Raw genomic sequence first — 26439 nt, forward strand, 5'->3', positions numbered from 1 at the left:
ATTACCTCGGCGACGTCACATTCTGACGTCATCCCCTCCTGAGCGATAAAGAGAAAGGCGTTTAATTCGCCAAAATTCACCCATTTAGAGTTCGCAAATCGGTTAAAAAAATACATGGTCTTTTTTCTGCACCATCAAGGTATATATTGACGCTTACATAGGTTTGGTGATAATGTTCCTCTTTAAAGGCCTACTGAAACCCACTACTACCGACCACACAGTCTGATAGTTTCTAGATAGATAGATAGATAGTATTTTATTGATTCCTTCAGGAGAGTTCCTTCAGGAAAATAAAATAAAAAAATCAATGATGAAATATTAACATTGCAACACATGCCAATACGGCCTTTTTAGTTTATTAAATTGCAATTTTTAATTTCCCGCGGAGTTTCCTGTTGAAAACGCCGCGGACTGTTGACGCGTGTTTGTGACGTTATTGGATGAAGGGGACATTTTAGCCCAGCCCCACTTACGGCTAAAAGTCGTCTCTTTTCATCGCATAATTACACAGTATTCTGGACAACTGTGTTGCTGAATCTTTTGCGATTTCTTCAATTAATAATGGAGAAGTCAAAGTAGAAAGATGGAGGATGGAAGCTTTTTGCCTTTAGCCACACAAACACACGCTGTTTCCTTGTTTAAAATCCCCGGGGGTGAAGGTTTACTATGGATCAGAGCGGTCAAGCGAACATGGATCCCGACTACATGTCGACCGGCAGTTTTTGGTGAGAAAATTTTGGAAATAAGTCGCCTCTTACCGGAGATCAGCGGAGCCAGCGTCCTCCTGCTGCCGTGACTTCTCTCAGAGACTCTGGCGTCAAAACACCCGTGGCCACACCCCCTCCGACTTTAAGATACTATTTAACTCCCTAAAACACTAGCAACACAATAGAAAGATAAGGGATTTCCCAGAATTATCCTAGTAAATGTGTCTAAAAACATCTGAATCGCTCCCAATGCAATCGCCTTAATTTTTTTTTTCTAGCCTGTCTCTCTAAATTTCCTCATCCCCGAATCTTTCATCCTCGCTCAAATTAATGGGGAAATTGTCGCTATCTCGGTCCGAAAAGCTCTCGCTGCTGGTGGCCATGATTGTAAACAATGTTCCAATGTGAGGAGCTCCACAACCCGTGACGTCACGCGCATATCGTCTGCTACTTCCAGTACAGGCAAGGCTTTTTTATTAGCGACCAAAAGTTGCGAACTTTATCGTGGATGTTCTCTACTAAATCCTTTCAGCAAAAATATGGCAATATCGCAAAATGATGAAGTATGACACATAGAATGGACCTGCTATCCCCGTTTGAATAAGAAAATCTCATTTCAGTAGGACTTTATTGTTATGAATACAAATATTTATATATCTAGAAAAGGTGGTCCTAAAGAGGTAGGCATTTTTCAGGTCTCAAGAAGGTAAGAAGTGTGTGTGTGTGTGTGTTTGTGTGTGTGTGTGTGTGTTTGTGTGTGTGTGTGTGTCTTTAATGTTCAGAAACAATGCTTTTTCCTGCCCAAAAGGTGCAGTACATATATCACATACAACTATGTAACTTTAAAGCGTGGGAGAGCAGCACAGAAGCGTTAGCAACATTGGCACAGCTACGTGAGCTACATGCTAAGATTACACTCACCTTTTTAACAGCCACATTGTGCTAGGTTAGCCAACTCATGGATGATAAAGGAAATGATCAATTTCTTACTTTTTAAAGGCCTACTGAAATTTGATTTTCTTATTTAAACGGGGATAGCAGGTCCATTCTATGTGTCATACTTGATCATTTCGCCATATTGCCATATTTTTGCTAAAAGGATTTAGTAGAGAACATCCACCATAAAGTTTGCAACTTTTGGTCGCTAATAAAAAAGCCTTGCCTGTACCGGAAGTAGCAGACGATGACGTCATCGGTGTGAGGGCTCCTCACATCCTCACATTGTTTATAATGTGAGCCTCCAGCATCAAGAGCTATTCGTACCGAGAAAGCGACAATTTCCCCATTAATTTGAGCGAGGATGAAAGATTTGTGGATGAGGATATTGATAGTGAAGGACTAGGAAAAAAAACAAAAAAAAAACAATAAAGTTAAAAAAAAAAAAAGGCAATTGCGATTCAGATGTTTTTAGACACATTTACTAAGATAATTCTGGGAAATCCCTTATCTTTCTATTGTGTTGCTAGTGTCTTAGTGAGTTATATAGTACCTGATAGTCGGAAGGGTGTGGCCACGGGTGTTTTGACGCCAGTCTCTGAGGGAAGTCACGGCAGCTGCATGGACGGCGCAAGCTCCGCTGATATCCGGTAAGAGGCGACTTTTTACCACAATTTTCTCACCGAAACCTGCCGGTTCACATGTGGTCGGGAACCATGTTCTCTTGACCACGCTCTGATCCATAGTAAAGCTTCACCTCCGGGAATTTTAAACAAGGAAACACCGTGTGTTTGTGTGGCTAAAGGCTAAAAGCTTCTATCCTCCATCTTTCTACTTTGACTTCTCCAATATTAATTGAAGAAATTGCAAAAGATTCAGCAACACAGATGTCCAGAATACTGTGTAATTGCGCGATGAAAAGAGACGACTTTTAGCCGCAAGTGGTGCTGGCTAATATGTCCCCTCCTACCAATAACGTCACATTCCGCGATGTTTTCAACAGGAAACTCCGCTGGAAATTAAACATTGTAATTTAGTAAACTAAAAAGGCCGTACTGGCATGTGTTGCAATGTTAATATTTCATCATTGATATATAAACTATCAAACTGCGTGGTGGGTAGTAGTGGGTTTCAGTAGGCCTTAAAGGTAATTTACAAATTGCAGGCAGCGCTCTAAGCTTTATTCGAAGATGTGTAGCCAAAACCTCCTTTTGTGAAGTGACGCGCATACACTGAGAATGTTTTCCTGTGCAAGGTGCTCCTGTTGGACTTCATTTTCTGGAGGTTCGGGACTCTTCTGTGGTGGTCCTGTGGGAGGCACCGGCGTTTGACGGGCGCACTCCCGTCAACGGCTACTACTTGGACATGAAGGAGGCGCAGGCTCCGGAGAAAGGCTGGAAGGCCGTCCACGAGAAGGCCAACGAGTCCAAATATATGAAAGTAAGGATTAAATGATGCGAGTTGGAAAGAAAAGGAATTCTTCACCGTCTTACGTTGTAGGTGAGCGGCCTTGAGGCGGGTACATCTTATGTCTTCCGCGTGCGTGCTCAAAACCTCGCAGGAGTCGGGAGACCCTCTGCCGTCTCGGGTCCGGTCCTCGCCGAGACTCTCCCTGGTTAGAAAGTTGGGAAAAATCCCTGCATTTGCTTTGTTTTAGCACCTAACCTAGCAGCTGTAATGTGGCCATCTTCTCTCCCGCCAGGCACCAAAGAGGTCTGCGTGGAAGTTGATGACGACGGTGTTATTTCCATGGTCTTTGAGTGCTCGGAAATGAGCGAGGGCTCGGAGTTTGTCTGGTCTAAGAACTACCAAACCATCACAGACACCTCCAGACTGACTATAATCAACGAGAAGGGCAGGTTAGCATCTTTTGGAATCAATTAAGGCAGGGGTCTCAAACTCAATTTACCTGTGGGCCACTGGATGCAGAAACTGGGTGAAGCTGGGCCGCATTAAAGATTTCTTTAAAAACATCTAACATGCACTTTTTAATTAAATCCCCTTCTTTGAATGGCTTTCCCACCCTAGCAGCATACTTGCCAACTCTCGTTCTCTTTCTGGGAAACACCCGGATATAAGTGCACCTACCGACAATCTCCCGGGGGAATCCTTCCCAGGATTTCACCCTGACATCAATAGTAAGGGCGGGCTGTGATGGCACTGCCTTAAGCGTCCTCTAAAACTTGTCGTCTCGTCCGCTTTTCCACCAAACAAACAGTGTGCCCACGTAAGCACATATTGTATGAGGCTTCTGCAGAGCCGCGGAAGTGACTGCAAGACATAGTTGATCAACAGCCATACAGGTCACACTGAGAGTGACCGTATAAACAACTTTATCACTGTTACAAATATGGGCCACACTCTGAAGCCACACCAAACAAGATTGACAAACACATTTTGGGAGAACATCCGCACCGTAACACAACATAAACACAACAGAACAACTACCCAGAAACCCATGCAGCCCTAACTCTTCCGGGCTACAATATACACTCCCGCCCCGCCCCTTATTGTAGTCCGGAAGAGTTAGGGCTGCATGGGATTCTGGGTATTTGTTCTGTTGTGTTTATGTTGTGTTACGGTGCGGATGTTCTCCCAAAATGTGTTTGTCAATCTTGTTTGGTGTGGCTTCGGAGTGTGGCCCATATTTGTAACAGTGATAAAGTTGTTTATACGGCCACCCTCAGTGTGACCTGTATGGCTGTTGATCAACTATGTCTTGCAGTCACTTACTGCGTCTTTGGAAGCCAAATACAACATGTGACTGGGCTGGCACGCTTTTGGTACGGGTTGTAGAGGCTTTTGATTGATTGAGTGATTGATACTTTTATTAGTAGATTGCACAGTACAGTACATATTCCATACAATTGACCACTAAATGGTAACACCCCAATGAGTTTTTCAACTTGTTTAAGTTGGGGTCCACGTTGATCAATTCATGGTAAAGGCAGTGCCTCCCCAGTGCCCCCTTAATATTGTTGTTGGGGTGAAATTCGGGAAAATGATTACCCCTGGAGGGGCGCTGAAAATTGGGAGTCTCTTGGAATAATCGAAGGTTACAAGTATGACGCTGTAAAACGCCATTCATATAAAACTCTCGAGCCACACCAACATTAATTTTTCATATTAAGGTGCGAGACGCAAAATAATGTCTCGCAGGCCGCGTGTTTGAGACCCCTGAATTAAGGGTTACCATCATCATTTCAATCCACACTAACATAAGCCTGGTGTCCATCAGAGAGTACACTTCATTTGGGAACACTTTTTTCTGCTTTCATTGTTAAAGGTACATAAATATCCTTCAATACTTTTAAAGGGGAATTGCACTTTTTGGGGAATTTTGCATATTGTTCGTAATTATTATGAGAGCACACGTCTCTTTTGTTTTTTTAGGATTTTGAAGATAAAAAACTGCGGCTAATGGGAGTCACCCTTCAAAGCCCCTTAAAACAAATTCAAAAACCTCCATCAACATTTTATATACACACTGCAAGTATATATACAGTATGATATAGTAACAGACCCGATCATAACAATATGTACAATCCATCCATCCATCCATCCATCCATCCATCCATCAATCATCTTCCGCTTATCCGAGGTCGGGTCGCGGGGGCAGCAGCCTAAGCAGGGAAGCCCAGACTTCCCTCTCCCCAGCCACTTCGTCTAGCTCTTCCCGGGGGATCCCGAGGCGTTCCCAGGCCAGCCGGGAGACATAGTCTAATATGAACAATATTTAAAGTATTTTGGTCATTTTATGCACAGTCAGAACTAATTCTTCGCCGGATTTATTTCCGTTTCCGACTTCCTGCAACAAATCTGTTCCTACTCCTGGAATCAAACGCGAGTGTGTTTTCTATTAATGGCAGACTTGGTAATAGACAAGGAAGACGCTTATTTTTGTACAAATAAGAATTCACAACTATGTCTTTTTGAAACTAAATATGCGGGGGATGAACTGCTGCTGATAGAGGCAAGCACGAAGAAGAGGGCGTCCATGAAAAGGCCACAATTCTGGTTGCTGAGGAAGCTGACCTGAGCGAGGACAGTGAGGGTTGGGGAGGAGACCCTGCCCCAAGTGGAGGAGTTCAAGTACCTAGGAGTCTTGTTCACGAGTGAGGGAAGAGTGGATGGTGAGATCGACAGGCGGATCGGTGCGGCGTCTTCAGTAATGCGGACGTTGTACCGATCCGTTGTGGTGAAGAAGGAGCTGAGCCGGAAGGCAAAGCTCTCAATTTACCGGTCGATCTACGTTCCCATCCTCACCTATGGTCATGAGCTTTGGGTCATGACCGAAAGGATAAGATCACGGGTACAAGCGGCCCAAATGAGTTTCCAGGTCTCTCCCTTAGAGATAGGGTGAGAAGCTCTGCCATCCGGGAGGAACTCAAAGTAAAGCCGCTGCTCCTCCACATGGAGAGGAGCCAGATGAGGTGGTTCGGGCATCTGGTCAGGATGCCACCCGAACGCCTCCCTAGGGAGGTGTTTAGGGCACGTCCAACCGGTAGGAGGCTACGGGGAAGATCCAGGACACGTTGGGAAGACTATGTCTCCCGGCTGGCCTGGGAATGCCTCGGGATCCCCCGGGAAGAGCTAGAAGAAGAAGATGGATGGATGGATAGATATGCGGAGGATGAACTGCTGCTTATAGAGGCAAGCACGAAGAAGAGGGCGTCCATGAAAAGGCCACAATTCTGGTCGCTGAGGAAGCTGACCTGAGCGATGACAGCATCTCAGCCGCCGTGAAGCTCCACACCTGGGTCCAGGGCGTTGCTGCCAATTACGCAGGCAGTGTCTATGGAACGGCTATACTCTTGGCCGATGAGGATGAGGAGGCGTCCGCAGCAGGCGAGGAGGGCGAGCGCCAGGCGAGCGGGAAGTCGTGCAGGCTGATGGGTAGGGGATATGGCAAGCTGCAGAGCTGGGGAGGAGGATTGCGGCATTGTGGGAAGACCCACTGGAGATAAAGATGGCACTGTCGTGGGAAGACCCGCTGGCGATGAGGAGGGCGGCCTCGTTGGAAGGCAGGGTGCAGACGAGGAAGGCAGCGTCGTGGGAAGGCCCGCTGGAGGCGAAGATGGCAAAGTCGTTGGAAGGCCCGCTGGAGACGAGGATGGGAGCGTCGTGGGAAGGCCCGCTGGAGACGAGGTTGGCAAAGTCTTAGGAAGGACTGCTGGAGACGAGGATGGGAGCGTCGTGGGAAGGCCCGCTGGAGACGAGGTTGGCAAAGTCGTAGGAAGGACTGCTGGAGACGAAGATGACGGCGTCGTGGGAAGGCCCGCTGGAGACGAGGATGGCAGCGTCGTGGAAGGCCCGCTGGAGACGAGGTTGGCAAAGTCGAACGAAGGACTGCTGGAGACGAAGATGACGGCGTCGTGGAAAGCCTGCACGAGACGAGGATGGTGGTGTCGTGGTAATAACTGCTGGGTTAGAAGATGGTGGCGTCATGGGAAGACCGCTGGCGACGAGGATAGCGACATCGTGAGAAGGTCCGCTGGAGACGAGGTTGGCAAAGTCTTAGGAAGGACTGCTGGAGACGAGGATGGGAGCGTCGTGGGAAGGCCCGCTGGAGACGAGGATGGCAGCGTCGTGGAAGGCCCGCTGGAGACGAGGTTGGCAAAGTCGAACGAAGGACTGCTGGAGACGAAGATGACGGCGTCGTGGAAAGCCTGCACGAGACGAGGATGGTGGTGTCGTGGTAATAACTGCTGGGTTAGAAGATGGTGGCGTCATGGGAAGACCGCTGGCGACGAGGATAGCGACATCGTGAGAAGGCCCGCTGGAGGCGAAGATGGCAAAGTCGTTGGAAGGACCACTGGAGACAAGGATGGCAGCGTCGTGGGAAGGCCCGCTGGAGACGAGGTTGGCAAAGTCGTAGGAAGGACTGCTGGAGACGAAGATGACGGCGTCGTGGGAAGGCCCGCTGGAGACGAAGATGACGGCGTCGTGGAAGGCCCGCTGGAGACGAGGTTGGCAAAGTTGAACGAAGGACTGCTGGAGACGAAGATGACGTGGAAAGCCTGCAGGAGACAAGGATGGTGGTGTCGTGGTAATAACTGCTGGATTAGAAGATGGTGGCGTCATGGGAAGACCGCTGGCGACGAGGATAGCGACATCGTGAGAAGGTCCGCTGGAGACGAGGATGGTGGCGTCGTGGGAAGACCGCTGGGTTCGAGGTTGATGGCGTCGTAGGAAGGCCAGTGGAGACGAGGATGATTGTGTCGTGGTAATACCTGCTAGTTTAGAGGATGGTGGCCTCGTGGGTAGACCACTGGGTAAGAGGATGGTGGTGTCATGGGAAGACCACTGGGTAAGAGGATGGTGGTGTCATGGGAAGACCACTGGCGCCGAGGATAACGGCGTTGTGAGAAGGTCCTCTGGAGACACGGATGGTGGCGTCATGGGAAGACCGGTGGCGACAAGGATAGCGACATCGTGAGAAGGTCCGCTGGAGACACGGATGGTAGCGTCGTGTGAAGACCGCTGGGTTCGAGGATGGTGGCCTCGTGGGAAGGCCCGCTGGAGACGACAATGATTGTGTCGTGGTAATACCTGCTGGTTTAGAGGATGGTGGCCATGTGGGTAGACCGCTGGGTAAGAGGATGGTGGCGTCATGGGAAGACCACTGGCGACGAGGATAGCGGCGTTGTGAGAAGGTCTTCTGGAGACACGGATGATGGCGTCATGGAAAGACCGCTGGCGACAAGGATAGCGACATCGTGAGAAGGTCCGCTGGAGACACGGATGGAGGCGTCGTGGGAAGTTCTGCTGGAGACGGGGATGGTGGTGTCATGGTAATACCTGCTGGGTTGGAGGATGGTGTCGTGGGAAGGTCTGCTGGATACGAGGATGGAGGCGTCGTGAGAAGGCTCGCTGGAGGCAAGGATGATGGCGTCATAGGAAGGCCCGCTGGGGACAAGGATGATGGCGTTGTGGGAAGGTCTGCTGGATACGAGGATGGTGGTGTCATGGTAATACCTGCTGGGTTGGAGGATGGTGTCGTGGGAAGGTCTGCTGGATACGAGGATGGAGGCGTCGTGAGAAGGCTCGCTGGAGGCAAGGATGATGGCGTCATAGGAAGGCCCGCTGGGGACAAGGATGATGGCGTTGTGGGAAGGTCTGCTGGATACGAGGATGGAGGCGTCGTGGGAAGGCCTGCTGGAGACGAGGATGGCGGCGTCGTAAGAAGGCCCACTGGAGACGGGAATGGCTGCGTCATGGAAAGGCTCACTGGAGACACAAATGGGGGCGTTTGCAAGCCCTCCGGGAGATGCAGATGGTGGTGACTGCAGGTCCGTATGTTAGGTGGATGGCAGAGTTTGCCTGGCTGGGCACAGGTGATGGCCGCTTGGCTGGACACAGCTCTGGCTCCCCAATTGCACATCTACCTGTCTTCTTGTCTCTCATACGGATTGTGAATGATAGGCAACATTCCAAAAAAAGTGCAGTTCCGCTTTGGTACACTTTCACACCTGTGCTAGAAGTATCAATGTTTTTACTAAAACCATAAAGTGGCAAATCAAACGGAAATGTACCTGCTATGGAAGAATGGCTTCAAATATCAGTACTAAATTGTCTTAAATTACCTTCCTACATCATGTCCTCATTTTCCAGGACCAGAGTTATCTTTAACAATCCCTCCCTGGAGGATCTGGGCATATTCTCCTGCGTGGTCACCAACACGGACGGCATCTCTTCCAGCTTCGCGCTCGCTGAGGAAGGTGTGCTTACGTGCCAGCAAAACACTTTTGTGCTTTGTTTGGTTATTTGTGTATGTCTTTGTAAGCAATATGTCCAAGTCCCAATGGGTAGTAGGCTTAATCCTTTGAAATGGAAATTGGCACAGACTTTGCGGAGGTCATGACAATCACCCTTTGTGCTACAGCTGATGTTATTTTTGACAGATCTTAAGCGTCTCCTGGACATCAGCCATGAGCACAAGTTCCCTGGTAAATACTCCCATCAATAAAAACACATTTCCCTCAAGAGATATTCTGTAAAGTACAAATTCTGTATATAAACAGGTCTCCAAATGTTTATTCCCCAGTTATCCCCTTTAAAAATGAAATGGCCATGGAGTTGCAAGAGAAGGGTCGTGTGCGATTCTGGACTCAGGTGGAGAAGTTCACAAAGGACTGCAAGTTGGACTACGTCTTTAATGACGTCATCATTACTCAAGGCGGGGTGAGAGTACGAGGCCCTCCTTTTGATTGTGTCCAGTCTATATACCTGTTTTCTTTTTGATGGCTTGCAGAAATACAACATGAACTTCGACAAGAGCACAGGTATCATCGAAATGTTCATGGACTCCCTGGAGGTGATGGACGAAGGAACATTCACCTTTAATCTGGTGGACGGCAAAGCTAAAGGCACAACCAGCTATGTGCTGATTGGAGAAGGTACTATTTTACTTGAGTAAAGTGAGACAATTAAATAATCCTATGGAAATGTTAGATTCTGTGTACTTGCTGTTGTTAGCATGTATGTCCACTGAGGGGCAGCAGAGGAACAGCTGTCATAAGAGTGCAAATACTTTGCTTTTGCTGTGTAGAGTTCAAAGAGCTGCAGAAGAAGTCACAATTTGAGAGAGCAGAATGGCTCAGGAAACAAGGTATGACGTCATTCCTTCATATTACCTAACATTCATTAAAGCACGTGTCGACTGGAATTTTGGTTGGTTGATTGATTGAGACTTTTATTAGTAGAAACCCTGTTTCCATATGAGTTGGGAAATTGTGTTGGATGTAAATATAAACGGAATACAATGATTTGCAACCCATATGCAGTTGAATATGCTACAAAGACAAGATATTTGACGTTCAAACTGATAAACTTAAATTTTTTTTTTTTTTGCAAATAATAGTTAACTTAGAATTTCATGGCTCCAACACGTGCCAAAGTAGTTGGGAAAGGGCATGTTCACCACTGTGTGGGCATGTTCACCACTGTGTTACATCACCTTTTCTTTTAACAATACTCAATAAAAATTTGGAAACTGCGGAAACTAATTGTTGAAGCTTTGAAAGTGGAATTCCTTCCCATTCTTGTTTTATGTAGAGCTTCAGTCCTTCAACAGTCCGGGGTCTCCGCTGTCCTATTTTACGCTTCATAATGCGCCACACGTTTTCCATGGGAGACAGGTCTGGACTGCAAGCGGGCCAGGAAAGTACCCGCACTCTTTTTTTACGACACCACGCTGTTGAAACACGTACTGAATGTGGCTTGGCATTGTCCTGCTGAAATAAGCAGGGGCGTCCATGAAAAAGACGGCGCTTAGATGGCAGCATATGTTGTTCCAAAAGCTGTATGTACCTTTCAGGATTAATGGTGCCTTCACAGATGTGTAAGTTACCCATGTCTTGGGCACTAATGCACCCCCATACCATCACACATGCTGGCTTTTGAACTTTGCGTCGATAACAGTCTGGATGGTTCGCTTCCCCTTTGGTCCGGATGACACGATGTCGAATATTTCCAAAAACAATTTGAAATGTGGACTCGTCAGTCCACAGAACACTTTTCCACTTTGCATCAGTCCATCTTAGATGATTTCAGGCCCAGAGAAGCTGTTGGCGTTTCTGGATGTTGTTGATAAATGGCTTTCGCGTTGCATGGTAGAGCTTTAACTTGCACTTACAGATGTAGCGACCAACTGTATTTAGTGACAGTGTGTTTCTGAAGTGTTCCTGAACCCATGTGGTGATATCCTTTAGAGATTGATGTCGGTTTTTGATACAGTGCCGTCTGAGGGATCGAAAGTCACGGTCATTCAATGTTGGTTTCCGGCCATGCCGCTTACGTGGAGGGATTTCTCCAGATTCTCTGAACCTTTTGATGATATTATGGACCGTAGATGTTGAAATCCCTAAATTTCTTGCAATTGCACTTTGAGAAACATTGTTCTTAAACTTTTTGACTATTTGCTGACACAGTTGTGGACAAAGGGGTGTACCTCGCCCCATCCTTTCTTGTGAAAGACTGAGCATTTTTTGGGAAGCTGTTTTTATAGCCAATCATGGCACCCACCTGTTCCCAATTAGCCTGCACACCTGTGGGATGTTCCAAATAAGTGTTTGATGAGGATTCCTCAACTTTATCAGTATTTATTGCCACCTTTCCCAACTTCTTTGTCACGTGTTGCTGGCATCAAATTCTAAAGTTAATGATTATTTGCAAAAATAAAATGTTTATGAGTTTGAACATCAAATATGTTGTCTTTGTAGCATATTCAACTGAATATGGCTTGAAAAGGATTTGCAAATCATTGTATTCTGTTTATATTTACATCTAACACTATTTCCCAACTCATATGGAAACAGGGTTTGTAGATTACACAGTACAGTACATATTCCGTTTAATTGACCACTAAATGGTAACACCCTAATACATTTGTCAACTTGTTTAAGTCCACGTTAAACAATTCATGGTCCACCTTGTGTTCACAGGTCCTCACTTTATTAAGTACCTGGACTTCACTGTTACGCCAAAATGTGACGTGTTGCTGAAATGCACGGTAAGACAAAAAAAAAAAAAACCCATCAAGCCAACACTTAATCTTCATTCTTGTCTTAAATGTTTTCCACAGGTAGGAAATGTCCAGGCGGAGACAGAAATCATCTGGTCCAAGAACAGCATCGAGATATGCGCTGGTGATGAGGCCGCGAGGAAATTGGAGAAAAAGGACGGCGTGCTGACTTTTAACATTGGAAAGGTCAGGCCGTCTGTCCGTAGGGGCGTGAGCTTTTTACGAGCGCAAGAGCGACATTTCAATGCAGCTTCCCTTTGTTTGTTCAGCTATGTTTTACTTGCCAGGCTGTCGAACGCACAGACTCATAAGTGACAAGACATCCCAAATTCAAGGGTCCAGACAAACCTGTCAACACTTAGTTGTCACTTATTTCCTCTCCTCCCATTCCTGTATCTCCCTTTGTTATTATCCAGGGTGTACCCTGTCTTGGGGTAGAGTGCAGCTGGGATAGGCTCCTTCCCCACCACAACCCCAAGAGGGACAAGCGGTAGAAATTGGATGGATCTATACCTTCCATAAAGAAAAAAAAATACCCTCCTCTCAGTTGGAGCAGCACAGCTGCTGGTGCAGCCAGCTTGGCGGCGGCCTCAACAACTTTCCGTTAACATCGGTGAAAAAATGGTGACGCTTGGGCGACAAGTAGCCTGTCTCGCAGTTCAATCAAATCGACATCGTGGATGGACTAGAACTGTGGTTCTCAAATGGGGGTACACGTACACCTGGGGGTACTTGAAGGTATGCCAAGGGGTACGTGAGATTTTTTTTTTAAATATTCTAAAAAAATAGCAAGAATTCAAAAATCCTTTACAAATATATTTATTGAATAATACTTCAAAAAAATATGAATGTAAGTTCATAAACTGTGAAAAGAAATACAACAATACAATATTCAGTGTTGACAGCTGGATTTTTTTTGTGGACATGTTCCATAAATATTGATGTTAAAGATTTCTTTTTTTGTGAAGAAATGTTTAGAAGGAAGTTGATGAATCCAGATGGATCTCTATTACAATCCCCAAAGAGGGCACTTTAAGTTGATGATTACTTCTATGTGGAGAAATCTTTATTAGGAACCGGTGTCCCAAAGGGACAGAGGACCCTATTGAATTCGTAGCATTTTATTATTATATTCTTTATTATTATTATTAGCTTTCACGGTGGCAGAGGGGTTAGTGCGTCTGCCTCACAATACGAAGGTCCTGCAGTCCTGGGTTCAAATCCAGGCTCGGGATCTTTCTGTGTGGAGTTTGCATGTTCTCCCCATGAATGCGTGGGTTCCCTCCGGGTACTCCGGCTTCCTCCCACCTCCAAAGACATGCACCTGGGGATAGGTTGATTGGCAACACTGAATTGGCCCTAGTGTGTGAATGTGAGTGTGAATGTTGTCTGTCTATCTGTGTTGGCCCTGCGATGAGGTGGCGACTTGTCCAGGGTGTACCCCGCCTTCCGCCCGATTGTAGCTGAGATAGGCGCCAGTGCCCCCCGCGACCCCAAAAGGGAATAAGCGGTAGAAAATGGATGGATGGATGGATATTATTATACCGCTGCCTCTTTGAGCTGTAATTTGACCCTCTTAAAATGCTTCAAAACTCACCAAATTGGGGACACACATCAGGACTGGCAAAAATTGCGATCTAATCAAAAAGCAAACCCCAAAACGCAAAATTGCGCTCTAGCAGCCCCTAGGAAGAAAACACAGACAAAACTGCCTCTAACTCCCAGTAGGAATGTCGTAGACCAGTGGTCCCCAACCGGTACCGGGCCGTGGCCCGATTGGTACCGGGCCGCAGAAGATTTTTTTATTAAAAAAAATAAATAAATAATAATTAAAAAAAATAATAATAAAAAAAAAATATATATATATATATATATATATATATATATTTTTTTTTTTTATTAAATCAACATAAAAAACACAATATACACTTACAAATAGTGCACCAAACACAAAAAACTCCCATTTTCATGAAAAAAACGTCCCTTTTTCATGACAAAGAAGAAAAAAAAAGAAAAGAGGATGTTGTAGTCGTAATGATTTGTGCAGTCCTTTGAGACATTTGTGATTTGGGGCTATATAAATAAACATTGATTGATTGATTGAAAAGAAAAAAAAAGAACACCCCGCCGGGCCGCGGGACAAATTATTAAGCGTTGACCGGTCCGCGGATGCAAAAAGGTTGGGGACCACTGTCGTAGACACATGAAACAAAAACCTCTATGCAGGTCTCACTTAGACCTATATTTCACACACTGACAACCCCCAACACAAATCAACAGGAAGTTTGCAATTTCCCCTTCAAAACAAAAGTTGTTTAAAAACAGTCACCTTTTTTCAAACATTATCTCCTCTGAGCCCGTTTGTCGGGTCAGCTTCAAATAAGCACAGGAGAGATTTTGAACCCTTCTGATTAAAAGTTGATGAAAGTGTTTTAATAATTTTTTGTATGTACATGTTTAAATACTCGGTCTCGTCCAACGCTGCTTGCAGCTTTAATTTATAGTTGAATCACTTGTTTATTTTTCAACAAATTTTTAGTTATGGAGCCTATCTCAGCAGCATTTGGGCAGAAGGCAGGGTACACCCTGGACAAGTCGCCACCTCATCACAGGGCCAACACAGATAGACAGAACCGGTACTTTTCAAACAGTACAGTACCGTTTTTGATTTATTAGTACCACGATACTATACTAGTACCGGTATACCGTACTACACTAGGTTGGACACAATCATACTTTTTGTAAGATTTCTAACACCCATTAAACAGAAAATATGGGGGAAGAAATGATGCAAATCAGCCTGAAAAACGCGGTGAAAGAGCCTAGAATCTTCTTGTGTTGTTATTTAAGCTCTGTGTTTTTCTGTAATGTTCAAAGCATCCATTTGGGTGGCAGACCAAAATGTTTGTATTTGGCAACAAGGGTATATGAAATGAATATCCCAAATTCCAAAAATTCCCTTATTTGAAATGAAAATGTTGACATGCATAGTCCAGATTGTGGTGTATTAGTCATTATTTAAACTGAACTTGGCGGGAAAGTAATCAAGTAATTCATCAATCAGAGACTGGAGTAGACCACTTGGTCCTAAATACTTCTTAGTTCTTCATCTTTGAAAGACATTTTGTGTACTTTAAGTTTGTGGGAACAGTTTGGGGAAGTTGCAGTACACAAACACAGGTCAATCTCAGTGTTGGGTGATTTTTGGTCTGGAAGAACACCTTTGGTATAGAATAGAATAGATCTTTATTGTCATTGTCCATTGTAGAACAAAATTGCAAGCAAACAAATTTAGTGCAAATTCATAATGACACATAAAAAACATAAGAACATTGTACTCAGATAAATACAAACCCCTCTTCCATATGAGTTGGGAATTTGTGTTTGATATAAATAAAAACGGAATACAATGATTTGCAAATCCTTTTAGACTTAGACTTCCTTTTTATTGTCATTCAAATTTGAACTTTACAGTACAAATAAGAACGAAATTTCGTTGCATTAGCTCTTGGTAGTGCAGAATAAAAAAAAGCAATAGGGTGCAGATATAAATAAATAGATTACTTTACAGATAAATACATTGCACTTTTTCACATGCGTCCATGATTATGGATGTAATAATAATGGATTATTTCTATTGTTATATACTCAAAGCGCTCACAGAGAAGTTGGAACCCATCTTTCATTCACACCTGGTGGTGGTAAGCTACATTTGTAGCCACAGCTGCCCTGGGGTAGACTGACGGAAGCGTGGCTGCCAGTTTGCACCTACGGCCCCTCCGACCACCACCAATCATCCATTCATCATTCATTCACCAGTGTGAGAGGCACCGGGGGCAAAGGGTGAAGTGTCCTGCCCAAGGACACAACGGCAGCGACTTTGATGTCCATAGGTGGGAAGCGAACCTGCAACCCTCAGGTTTCTGGCACGGCCGCTCTACCCACTACGCCATGCCGCCCCTGGATGTATGTTAGATTGTCTTTTTTATTCCAGCGAGTTAATCAATTTTGGGGGGATTTGAGGGGATAATTTAACTATGATGCGTTCAAGACTCTTATGACCTGAGGGAAGAAGCTGTTACAGAACCTGGAGGTTCTGCTTCGGAGGCTGCGGAACATCCTCCTAGAGTCCAGCAGTGAAAACAGTCCTTGGTAGGGGGTGGGAGGAGTCTTTTCATATTTTCTGAGCTCTGATCAGGCAGCGGCTTTTTGCGATCTCCTGGATAGGAGGAAGAGGGGTCCTGATAATCTCTTACGCCGTCCTCACCACTCTCTGGAGAGACTTCCAGTCTGAGGCATTGCAGGCTCCAGTCCAGACAGAGATGCCGTTGGTCAGCAGGCTCTCTATAGTGCCTCTGTAGAATGTGCTGAGTGGGGGGGGGAGCTGTGCTCTTTTCATCCGACGCAAAAAGTGCATGCGCTGCTGAGCTTTTTTTTACAAGAGCTCCGGTGTGTAGGGACCAGGTTATATTGTCAGGGATCTGCACCCCCAGGAACTTGGTGCTGCTTACCATCTCCACCGCTGTGCCGTTAATGAAGAGTGGAGCGTGGCTGGACTGGTGCTTCCTGAAGTCAACGATGATCTCCTTGGTCTTGTCGACGTTCAGGACCAGGTTGTTGGTTCTGCACCAGTCAACCAGATGTTTCACCTCCTCCCTGTAGTCCATGTCGGATTAAGCCCACTAGTGTCGTGTCGTCCGCATACTTCACAATGTGGTTAGTAGTGGACCTGGTGCAGCAGTCATGGGTCATCAATGTGAACAGGAAGGGGACTCAGGACGCAGCCCTGGGGGGAACCGGTGCTCAGGGAGATGGCACTGGAGGTGTTGTTGCCCACTCTCACAGATTGGGGTCTGTCTGTGAGGAAGTCAAGCATCCAGTAGCATAGAGGGGGACTGAAACCAAGGAACGCCAGTTTGCTCACCAAGTGCTGCGGGATGATGGTGTTGAATGCTGAGCTGAAATCCAGAAACAACATCCGCACGTGTGTGTCCTTTCCTTCCAGATGTTCTAAGCTCAGGTGAAGTGCAGAGGAGATGGCGTCCTCTGTGGAGCGGTTTGGGCGATAAGCGAACTGGTATGGGTCGAATGTGGGGGGAAGTCTGGAGACAATGTATTTCTTTATCAGCCTCTCGAAGCACTTAATTATGATGCGGGTGAGTGCGATGGGGCGATAATCATTGAGGGAGGAGATTGTGTGCTTTTTAGGCACAGGAATGATTGTGGCCGTCTTAAAACATGATGGTACCACAGCCTGGGTCAGCGAGATGTTGAAGGTGTCTGTGAGAACCCCAGCCAGCTGGTCTTCACATCCCTTAAGCACCTTGCCCGGAATGTCATCAGGTCCCGCTGCTTTCCGGGGGTTCACTCTCCTCAGGGTTTTCAGGACATCCGCTGTGTCCAGGTTGAGCGGCTGCTCATCAGGGCGAGGGATGGATTTTCTTGCCGAAGTGGTGTTAAGTGCCTCAAATCTTCCAAAGTAGTTGTTAAGGTCATTTAGGAAGCTGATACTGTTGTCACAGGGACAGGGCGCAGCTTTCTAGTCCGTGATGACCTGTATGCTTTGCCACATTATTCTAGTGTTGGTGGGGTTCTCGAAGAAGTCCTGCACTTTCTGACTGTGAGCACGCTTTGCAACCTTAATGGCACGGTTCAGGTTAGCTCGGGCTGATTTTAATGCCACCATGTCGCCAGACTTGAAAGCCTTCTTCCGAGCCTTCAGCATTGCACGCACCTCACTGCTCATCTAGGGCAGGGGTGCCCACACTTTTTCTGCAGGTGAGCTACTTTTCAATTGACCAACTCGAGGGGATCTACCTCATTTATATATATCATTTATATTTATTTATTTATGAAAGAGACATTTTTGTAAACAAGTTAAATGTGTTTAATGATAATACAAGCATGTGTAACACATATAGATGTCTTTCTTTCACAAAGACAAGAATATAAGTTGGTGTATTACCTGATTCTGATGACTTGCATTGATTGGAATCAGACAGTAATGATGATAACGCCCACATTTTCAAATGGAGGAGAAAAAAAGTTGTCCTTTCTGTACAATACCACATGAAAGTGGTTGGTTTTTGGCATCTAATTCATCCAGCTTCCATACACTTTACAAGAAAAACATTGGCGGCAAATTCCGTAGCTTGCTTGATTGACATTCACGGCACCCGAGGGTCTTGTGAGATGACGCTGGCTGCTGCCAGTTCATTATTATGAAAAAATGACAGAGAGGAAGGCGAGAAACACTTTTTATTTCAACAGACTTTCGCGCCGTCCCTTCCGTCAAAACTCTAAAGGCCGACTGCACATTTCCTATCTTCACAATAAAAGCCCTGCTTCATGCTGCCTGCGCTAACAAAATAAGAGTCTCGGAAAGCTTTCCAAGGGATCGCTTGTGCACGCCAGTTTTCCGAGACTCTGTATTTAGTTAGCGCAGGCAGCATGAAGCAGGGCTTTTATTGTGAAGATAGGAAATGTGCAGTCGGCCTTTAGAGTTTTGACGGAAGGTACGGCGCGAGAGTCTGTTGAAATAAAAAGTGTTTCTCGCCTTCCTCTCTGTCATATTTTCATAATAATGATCTTGCAGCAGCCAGCGTCATCTCACAAGACCCTCCGGTACCGTGAATGTCATTTAAGTGACGTCTTGGTGAAGATTGATGATCACTCATTTTTAGGTCTATTTTTTTTAAAAGCCTGGCTCGAGATCGACTGACACACCCCCCGCGGTCGACTGGTAGCTCGCGATCGACGTAATGGGCACCCCTGATCTAGGGTTTCTCGTTGGCCCGTGTGGGGATGTTCTTGTTCACACTGACATCCTCCATGCACTTCTGAATGTATGCGGACACATACTCTGCATACTCCTCCACAATGTGTGATGATTATCAGTGGCGGCTTCCTTGAACATGTCCCAGTCTGTGGTTTCGAAGCAGTCTTGTAATGCTTCCATTGCTCCCTCCGGCCAGGTCCTCACCTGCCTCACTGTAGCTTGCTTCCTGATCAGCAGGGGCTTGTATGCAGGAATTGGCATCACAGATAGATGGTCTGAGAAGCCGAGGTGGGGGCGTGGTGCAGCTTTATACGCCTGTTTAATATTACTATAAACCAAGTCCTGCTTGCTTCCACCCCTGGTTGCAAAATTCACATATTGATGGAAATGAGGGAAAACTGTTTTCATGTTAGTTTGAATCAAATCCCCTGCTACACATTTCAACCCATATTCATTTGAATGCACTACAAAGACAACATATTTGATGTTCAAACTCATAAACTTTTTTTTTTTTGCAAATAATAATTAACTTAGAATTTCCTGGCTGCAACACGTGCCAAAGTAGTTGGGAAAGGGCATGTTCACCACTGTGAAGCATCACCTTTTCTCTTAACAACACTCAATAAACGTTTAGGAACTGAGGAAACTAATTGTTGAAGCTTCGAAAGTGGAATTCTTTCCCATTCTTGTTTTATGTAGAGCTTCAGTTGTTCAACAGTCCGGGGTCTCCGCTGTCGTATCTTACGCTTCATAATGCGCCACACATTTTCCATGGGAGACAGGTCTGGACTGCAGGCGGGCCAGGAAAGTACCCGCACTCTTTTGTTTACGAAGCCACTTTGTTGTAACACGTGGCTTGGCATTGTTTTGTTGAAATAAGTAGGGGCGTCCATGAAAAAGACGGCACTTAGATGGCAGCATATGTTGTTCCAAAACCTGTATGTACCTTTCAGCATTAATGGTGCCTTCACAGATGTGTAAGTTACCCATGCCTTGGGCACTAATGCACCCCCATACCATCACACATGCTGGCTTTTGAACTTTGCGTCAATAACAGTCTGGATGGTTCGCTTCCCCTTTGGTCCTGATGAAACCATGTCGAATGTGTCCAAAAATAATTTGAAATGTGGACTCGTCAGATGACAGAACACTTTTCCACTTTGCATCAGTCCATCTTAGATGATCTCGGGCCCTGAGAAGCCGATGTCGTTTCTGGATGTTGTTGATAAATGGTTTTCGCTTTGCATAGTAGACCTTTAATTTGACCAACTGTATTTAGTGACAGTGGTTTTTGTTCCTGAGCCCATGTGGTGATATCTTTTAGAGATTGATGTCGGTTTTTGATAAGGTGCCGTCTGAGGGATCGAAGGTCACGGTCATTCAATGTTGGTTTCCGGCCATGCTGCTTATGTGGAGTGATTTCTCCAGATTCTCTGAACCTTTTGATGATATTATGGAGCGTAGATGTTGAAATCCCTAAATTTCTTGCAATTGCACTTTGAGAAATGTTGTTCTTAAACTGTTTGACTATTTGCTCACGCAGTTGTGGACAAAGGGGTGTACCTCGCCCCATCCTTTCTTGTGAAAGACTGAGCATTTTTTGGGAAGCTGTTTTTATACCCAATCATGGCACCCACCTGTTCCCAATTAGCCTGCACACCTGTGGGATGTTCCAAATAAGTGTTTGATGAGCATTCCTCAACTTTATCAGTATTTATTGCCACCTTTACCAACTTCTTTGTCACGTGTTGCTGGCATCAAATTCTAAAGTTAATGATTATTTGCAGCATATTCAACTGAATATGGGTTGAAAAGGATTTGCAAATCATTGTATTCTGTTTATATTTACATCTAACACAATTTCCCATTGACACGGGGTTTGTATGAAGTAAGGCTGGTCCTCTCCCTGGTCAACGTCAGTGACGTCTGACCTCACAAATGGACACATTACTTGTATTAAGTGTATTTCTATTTGATATTCCTGCTGGTCTGTTTGACTTCACTGCTTACTCTTCCCATTGTCTTGCCCATGATGTTACTAACTCGCGTCATGCCGCTCCTCCATTGCTGTCTCTGTCCCGCACTAACATGCTCATGTGTCTGAATCCGCAGTGCGTTATTGAGCAAGACGTGCAAGCAGACACGGAAGAGACAGAGCCGCCCGCCGAGGACGAGTCGCTGCTGCCGTCGCCAAGATCCAAAGTCTGACTTAGCAATTTGCTGCTCATAAGTTGACGCTTCTCATCCTCCATGCTGTGTTACCATTTAAATGTCTTCCATGTCACGTCTGCCCAGGACAAAAGCTTGTTTAGTGCCCTCTCATTCTGGGAGTTACAGTTAAACTACTGTCAATGGGAGTTACAGTTAAACGACTGTCAATGAGAGTTACAGTTAAAGTACTGTCAATGAGAGTTACAGTTAAACTACTGTCAATGGGAGTTACAGTTAAACGACTGTCGATGGGAGTTACAGTTAAACTACTGTCAATGGGAGTTACAGTTAAAGTACTGTCAATGGGAGTTACAGTTAAACGACTGTCGATGGGAGTTACAGTTAAACTACTGTCAATGGGAGTTACAGTTAAACTACTGTCAATGGGAGTTACAGTTAAAGTGCTGTCAATGGGAGTTACAGTTAAACTACTGTCAATGGGAGTTACAGTTAAACGACTGTCAATGGGAGTTACAGTTAAACGACTGTCGATGGGAGTTACAGTTAAACTACTGTCAATGGGAGTTACAGTTAAACGGCTGTCAATGGGAGTTACAGTTAAACTACTGTCAATGGGAGTTACAGTTAAAGTACTGTCAATGGGAGTTACAGTTAAACTACTGTCAATGGGAGTTACAGTTAAACTACTGTCAATGGGAGTTACAGTTAAACTGCTGTCAATGGGAGTTACAGTTAAACTACTGTCAATGGGAGTTACAGTTAAACTACTGTCAATGGGAGTTACAGTTAAACGACTGTCAATGGGAGTTACAGTTAAACGACTGTCGATGGGAGTTACAGTTAAACTACTGTCAATGGGAGTTACAGTTAAACGGCTGTCAATGGGAGTTACAGTTAAACTACTGTCAATGGGAGTTACAGTTAAAGTACTGTCAATGGGAGTTACAGTTAAACTACTGTCAATGGGAGTTACAGTTAAACTACTGTCAATGGGAGTTACAGTTAAACTGCTGTCAATGGGAGTTACAGTTAAACTACTGTCAATGGGAGTTACAGTTAAACTGCTGTCAATGGGAGTTACAGTTAAACTACTGTCAATGGGAGTTACAGTTAAACTACTGTCAATGGGAGTTACAGTTAAACTACTGTCAATGGGAGTTACAGTTAAACTACTGTCAATGGGAGTTACAGTTAAACTACTGTCAATGGGAGTTACAGTTAAACTGCTGTCAATGGGAGTTACAGTTAAAGTATTGTCAATGGGAGTTACAGTTAAACTACTGTCAATGGGAGTTACAGTTAAACTACTGTCAATGGGAGTTACAGTTAAACGGCTGTCAATGGGAGTTACAGTTAAACTACTGTCAATGGGAGTTACAGTTAAACTACTGTCAATGGGAGTTACAGTTAAACTACTGTCGATGGGAGTTACAGTTAAACTACTGTCAATGGGAGTTACAGTTAAACGGCTGTCAATGGGAGTTACAGTTAAACTTCTGTCAATGGGAGTTACAGTTAAAGTACTGTCAATGGGAGTTACAGTTAAACTACTGTCGATGGGAGTTACAGTTAAACTACTGTCAATGGGAGTTACAGTTAAACTGCTGTCAATGGGAGTTACAGTTAAACTACTGTCAATGGGAGTTACAGTTAAACTACTGTCAATGGGAGTTACAGTTAAACTACTGTCAATGGGAGTTACAGTTAAACTACTGTCAATGGGAGTTACAGTTAAACTACTGTCAATGGGAGTTACAGTTAAACGGCTGTCAATGGGAGTTACAGTTAAACTACTGTCAATGGGAGTTACAGTTAAACTACTGTTGATGGTAGTTACAGTTAAACGACTGTAAATGGGAGTTACAGTTAAACGGCTGTCAATGGGAGTTACAGTTAAACTACTGTCAATGGGAGTTACAGTTAAAGTATTGTCAATGGGAGTTACAGTTAAACTACTGTCAATGGGAGTTACAGTTAAACTACTGTCAATGGGAGTTACAGTTAAACTACTGTCAATGGGAGTTACAGTTAAACTACTGTCAATGGGAGTTACAGTTAAACTACTGTCGATGGGAGTTACAGTTAAACTACTGTCAATGGGAGTTACAGTTAAACTACTGTCAATGGGAGTTACAGTTAAACTGCTGTCAATGGGAGTTACAGTTAAAGTATTGTCAATGGGAGTTACAGTTAAAGTACTGTCAATGGGAGTTACAGTTAAAGTACTGTCAATGGGAGTTACAGTTAAACTACTGTCAATGGGAGTTACAGTTAAACTACTGTCGATGGGAGTTACAGTTAAACTACTGTCGATGGGAGTTACAGTTAAACTACTGTCAATGGGAGTTACAGTTAAACTACTGTCGATGGGAGTTACAGTTAAACTACTGTCAATGGGAGTTACAGTTAAACTACTGTCAATGGGAGTTACAGTTAAACTGCTGTCAATGGGAGTTACAGTTAAAGTATTGTCAATGGGAGTTACAGTTAAACTACTGTCAATGGGAGTTACAGTTAAACTACTGTCAATGGGAGTTACAGTTAAACGGCTGTCAATGGGAGTTACAGTTAAACTACTGTCAATGGGAGTTACAGTTAAACTACTGTTGATGGTAGTTACAGTTAAACGACTGTAAATGGGAGTTACAGTTAAACGGCTGTCACTGGGAGTTACAGTTAAACGGCTGTCAATGGGAGTTACAGTTAAACTACTGTCAATGGGAGTTACAGTTAAACTACTGTCAATGGGAGTTACAGTTAAACTACTGTCAATGGGAGTTACAGTTAAACTACTGTCAATGGGAGTTACAGTTAAACTACTGTCAATGGGAGTTACAGTTAAAGTATTGTCAATGGGAGTTACAGTTAAACTACTGTCAATGGGAGTTACAGTTAAACTACTGTCAATGGGAGTTACAGTTAAAGTATTGTCAATGGGAGTTACAGTTAAACTACTGTCAATGGGAGTTACAGTTAAACTACTGTCAATGGGAGTTACAGTTAAACTACTGTCAATGGGAGTTACAGTTAAACTACTGTCAATGGGAGTTACAGTTAAACTACTGTCAATGGGAGTTACAGTTAAACTACTGTCAATGGGAGTTACAGTTAAAGTACTGTCAATGGGAGTTACAGTTAAACTACTGTCAATGGGAGTTACAGTTAAACTACTGTCGATGGGAGTTACAGTTAAACTACTGTCAATGGGAGTTACAGTTAAACTACTGTCGATGGGAGTTACAGTTAAACTACTGTCAATGGGAGTTACAGTTAAACTACTGTCAATGGGAGTTACAGTTAAACTGCTGTCAATGGGAGTTACAGTTAAAGTATTGTCAATGGGAGTTACAGTTAAACTACTGTCAATGGGAGTTACAGTTAAACTACTGTCAATGGGAGTTACAGTTAAACGGCTGTCAATGGGAGTTACAGTTAAACTACTGTCAATGGGAGTTACAGTTAAACTACTGTTGATGGTAGTTACAGTTAAACGACTGTAAATGGGAGTTACAGTTAAACGGCTGTCACTGGGAGTTACAGTTAAACGGCTGTCAATGGGAGTTACAGTTAAACTACTGTCAATGGGAGTTACAGTTAAAGTATTGTCAATGGGAGTTACAGTTAAACTACTGTCAATGGGAGTTACAGTTAAACTACTGTCAATGGGAGTTACAGTTAAACTACTGTCAATGGGAGTTACAGTTAAACTACTGTCAATGGGAGTTACAGTTAAAGTATTGTCAATGGGAGTTACAGTTAAACTACTGTCAATGGGAGTTACAGTTAAACTACTGTCAATGGGAGTTACAGTTAAACTACTGTCAATGGGAGTTACAGTTAAAGTATTGTCAATGGGAGTTACAGTTAAACTACTGTCAATGGGAGTTACAGTTAAACTACTGTCAATGGGAGTTACAGTTAAAGTACTGTCAATGGGAGTTACAGTTAAACTACTGTCAATGGGAGTTACAGTTAAACTACTGTCGATGGGAGTTACAGTTAAACTACTGTCGATGGGAGTTACAGTTAAACTACTGTCAATGGGAGTTACAGTTAAACTACTGTCAATGGGAGTTACAGTTAAACGGCTGTCAATGGGAGTTACAGTTAAACTACTGTCAATGGGAGTTACAGTTAAACTACTGTTGATGGTAGTTACAGTTAAACGACTGTAAATGGGAGTTACAGTTAAAGTACTGTCAATGGGAGTTACAGTTAAACTACTGTCAATGGGAGTTACAGTTAAACTACTGTCGATGGGAGTTACAGTTAAACTACTGTCGATGGGAGTTACAGTTAAACTACTGTCAATGGGAGTTACAGTTAAACTACTGTCAATGGGAGTTACAGTTAAACGGCTGTCAATGGGAGTTACAGTTAAACTACTGTCAATGGGAGTTACAGTTAAACTACTGTTGATGGTAGTTACAGTTAAACGACTGTAAATGGGAGTTACAGTTAAACGGCTGTCACTGGGAGTTACAGTTAAACGGCTGTCAATGGGAGTTACAGTTAAACTACTGTCAATGGGAGTTACAGTTAAACTACTGTCAATGGGAGTTACAGTTAAACTACTGTCAATGGGAGTTACAGTTAAACTACTGTCAATGGGAGTTACAGTTAAACTACTGTCAATGGGAGTTACAGTTAAACTACTGTCAATGGGAGTTACAGTTAAACTACTGTCAATGGGAGTTACAGTTAAACTACTGTCAATGGGAGTTACAGTTAAACTACTGTCAATGGGAGTTACAGTTAAACTACTGTCGATGGGAGTTACAGTTAAACTACTGTCAATGGGAGTTACAGTTAAACTACTGTCAATGGGAGTTACAGTTAAACTACTGTCAATGGGAGTTACAGTTAAACGGCTGTCAATGGGAGTTACAGTTAAACTACTGTCAATGGGAGTTACAGTTAAACTACTGTTGATGGTAGTTACAGTTAAACGACTGTAAATGGGAGTTACAGTTAAACGGCTGTCAATGGGAGTTACAGTTAAACTACTGTCAATGGGAGTTACAGTTAAACTACTGTTGATGGTAGTTACAGTTAAACGGCTGTCACTGGGAGTTACAGTTAAACGGCTGTCAATGGGAGTTACAGTTAAAGTATTGTCAATGGGAGTTACAGTTAAACTACTGTCAATGGGAGTTACAGTTAAACTACTGTCAATGGGAGTTACAGTTAAACTACTGTCAATGGGAGTTACAGTTAAACTACTGTCAATGGGAGTTACAGTTAAAGTATTGTGAATGGGAGTTACAGTTAAACTACTGTCAATGGGAGTTACAGTTAAAGTATTGTCAATGGGAGTTACA

General features: G+C 44.2%; 1 protein-coding gene across 2 annotated transcripts in view; it reads left to right on the forward strand.

Annotated features, from left to right (window-relative positions):
* Positions 1 to 26439, forward strand: part of myom1a (myomesin 1a (skelemin)) — an 83108-nt gene that overhangs the window by 37664 nt on the left and 19005 nt on the right. Inside the window, exons 20-30 of one of the 2 annotated variants that reach the window (XM_061921054.1) lie at positions 2899 to 3083; positions 3144 to 3258; positions 3346 to 3502; positions 9258 to 9364; positions 9548 to 9592; positions 9691 to 9827; positions 9898 to 10042; positions 10195 to 10254; positions 12089 to 12156; positions 12229 to 12354; positions 21059 to 21148. In XM_061921054.1, coding sequence (XP_061777038.1) covers positions 2899 to 3083; positions 3144 to 3258; positions 3346 to 3502; positions 9258 to 9364; positions 9548 to 9592; positions 9691 to 9827; positions 9898 to 10042; positions 10195 to 10254; positions 12089 to 12156; positions 12229 to 12354; positions 21059 to 21148 — 1235 coding nt within the window. The remainder of the gene's footprint in view (positions 1 to 2898; positions 3084 to 3143; positions 3259 to 3345; positions 3503 to 9257; positions 9365 to 9547; positions 9593 to 9690; positions 9828 to 9897; positions 10043 to 10194; positions 10255 to 12088; positions 12157 to 12228; positions 12355 to 21058; positions 21149 to 26439) is intronic. The other variant, XM_061921055.1, reaches the window with a different exon arrangement.

The sequence above is a fragment of the Nerophis ophidion genome, linkage group LG14 (assembly GCF_033978795.1).
Source record: "Nerophis ophidion isolate RoL-2023_Sa linkage group LG14, RoL_Noph_v1.0, whole genome shotgun sequence".
Taxonomy (NCBI): Eukaryota; Metazoa; Chordata; class Actinopteri; order Syngnathiformes; family Syngnathidae; genus Nerophis; species Nerophis ophidion.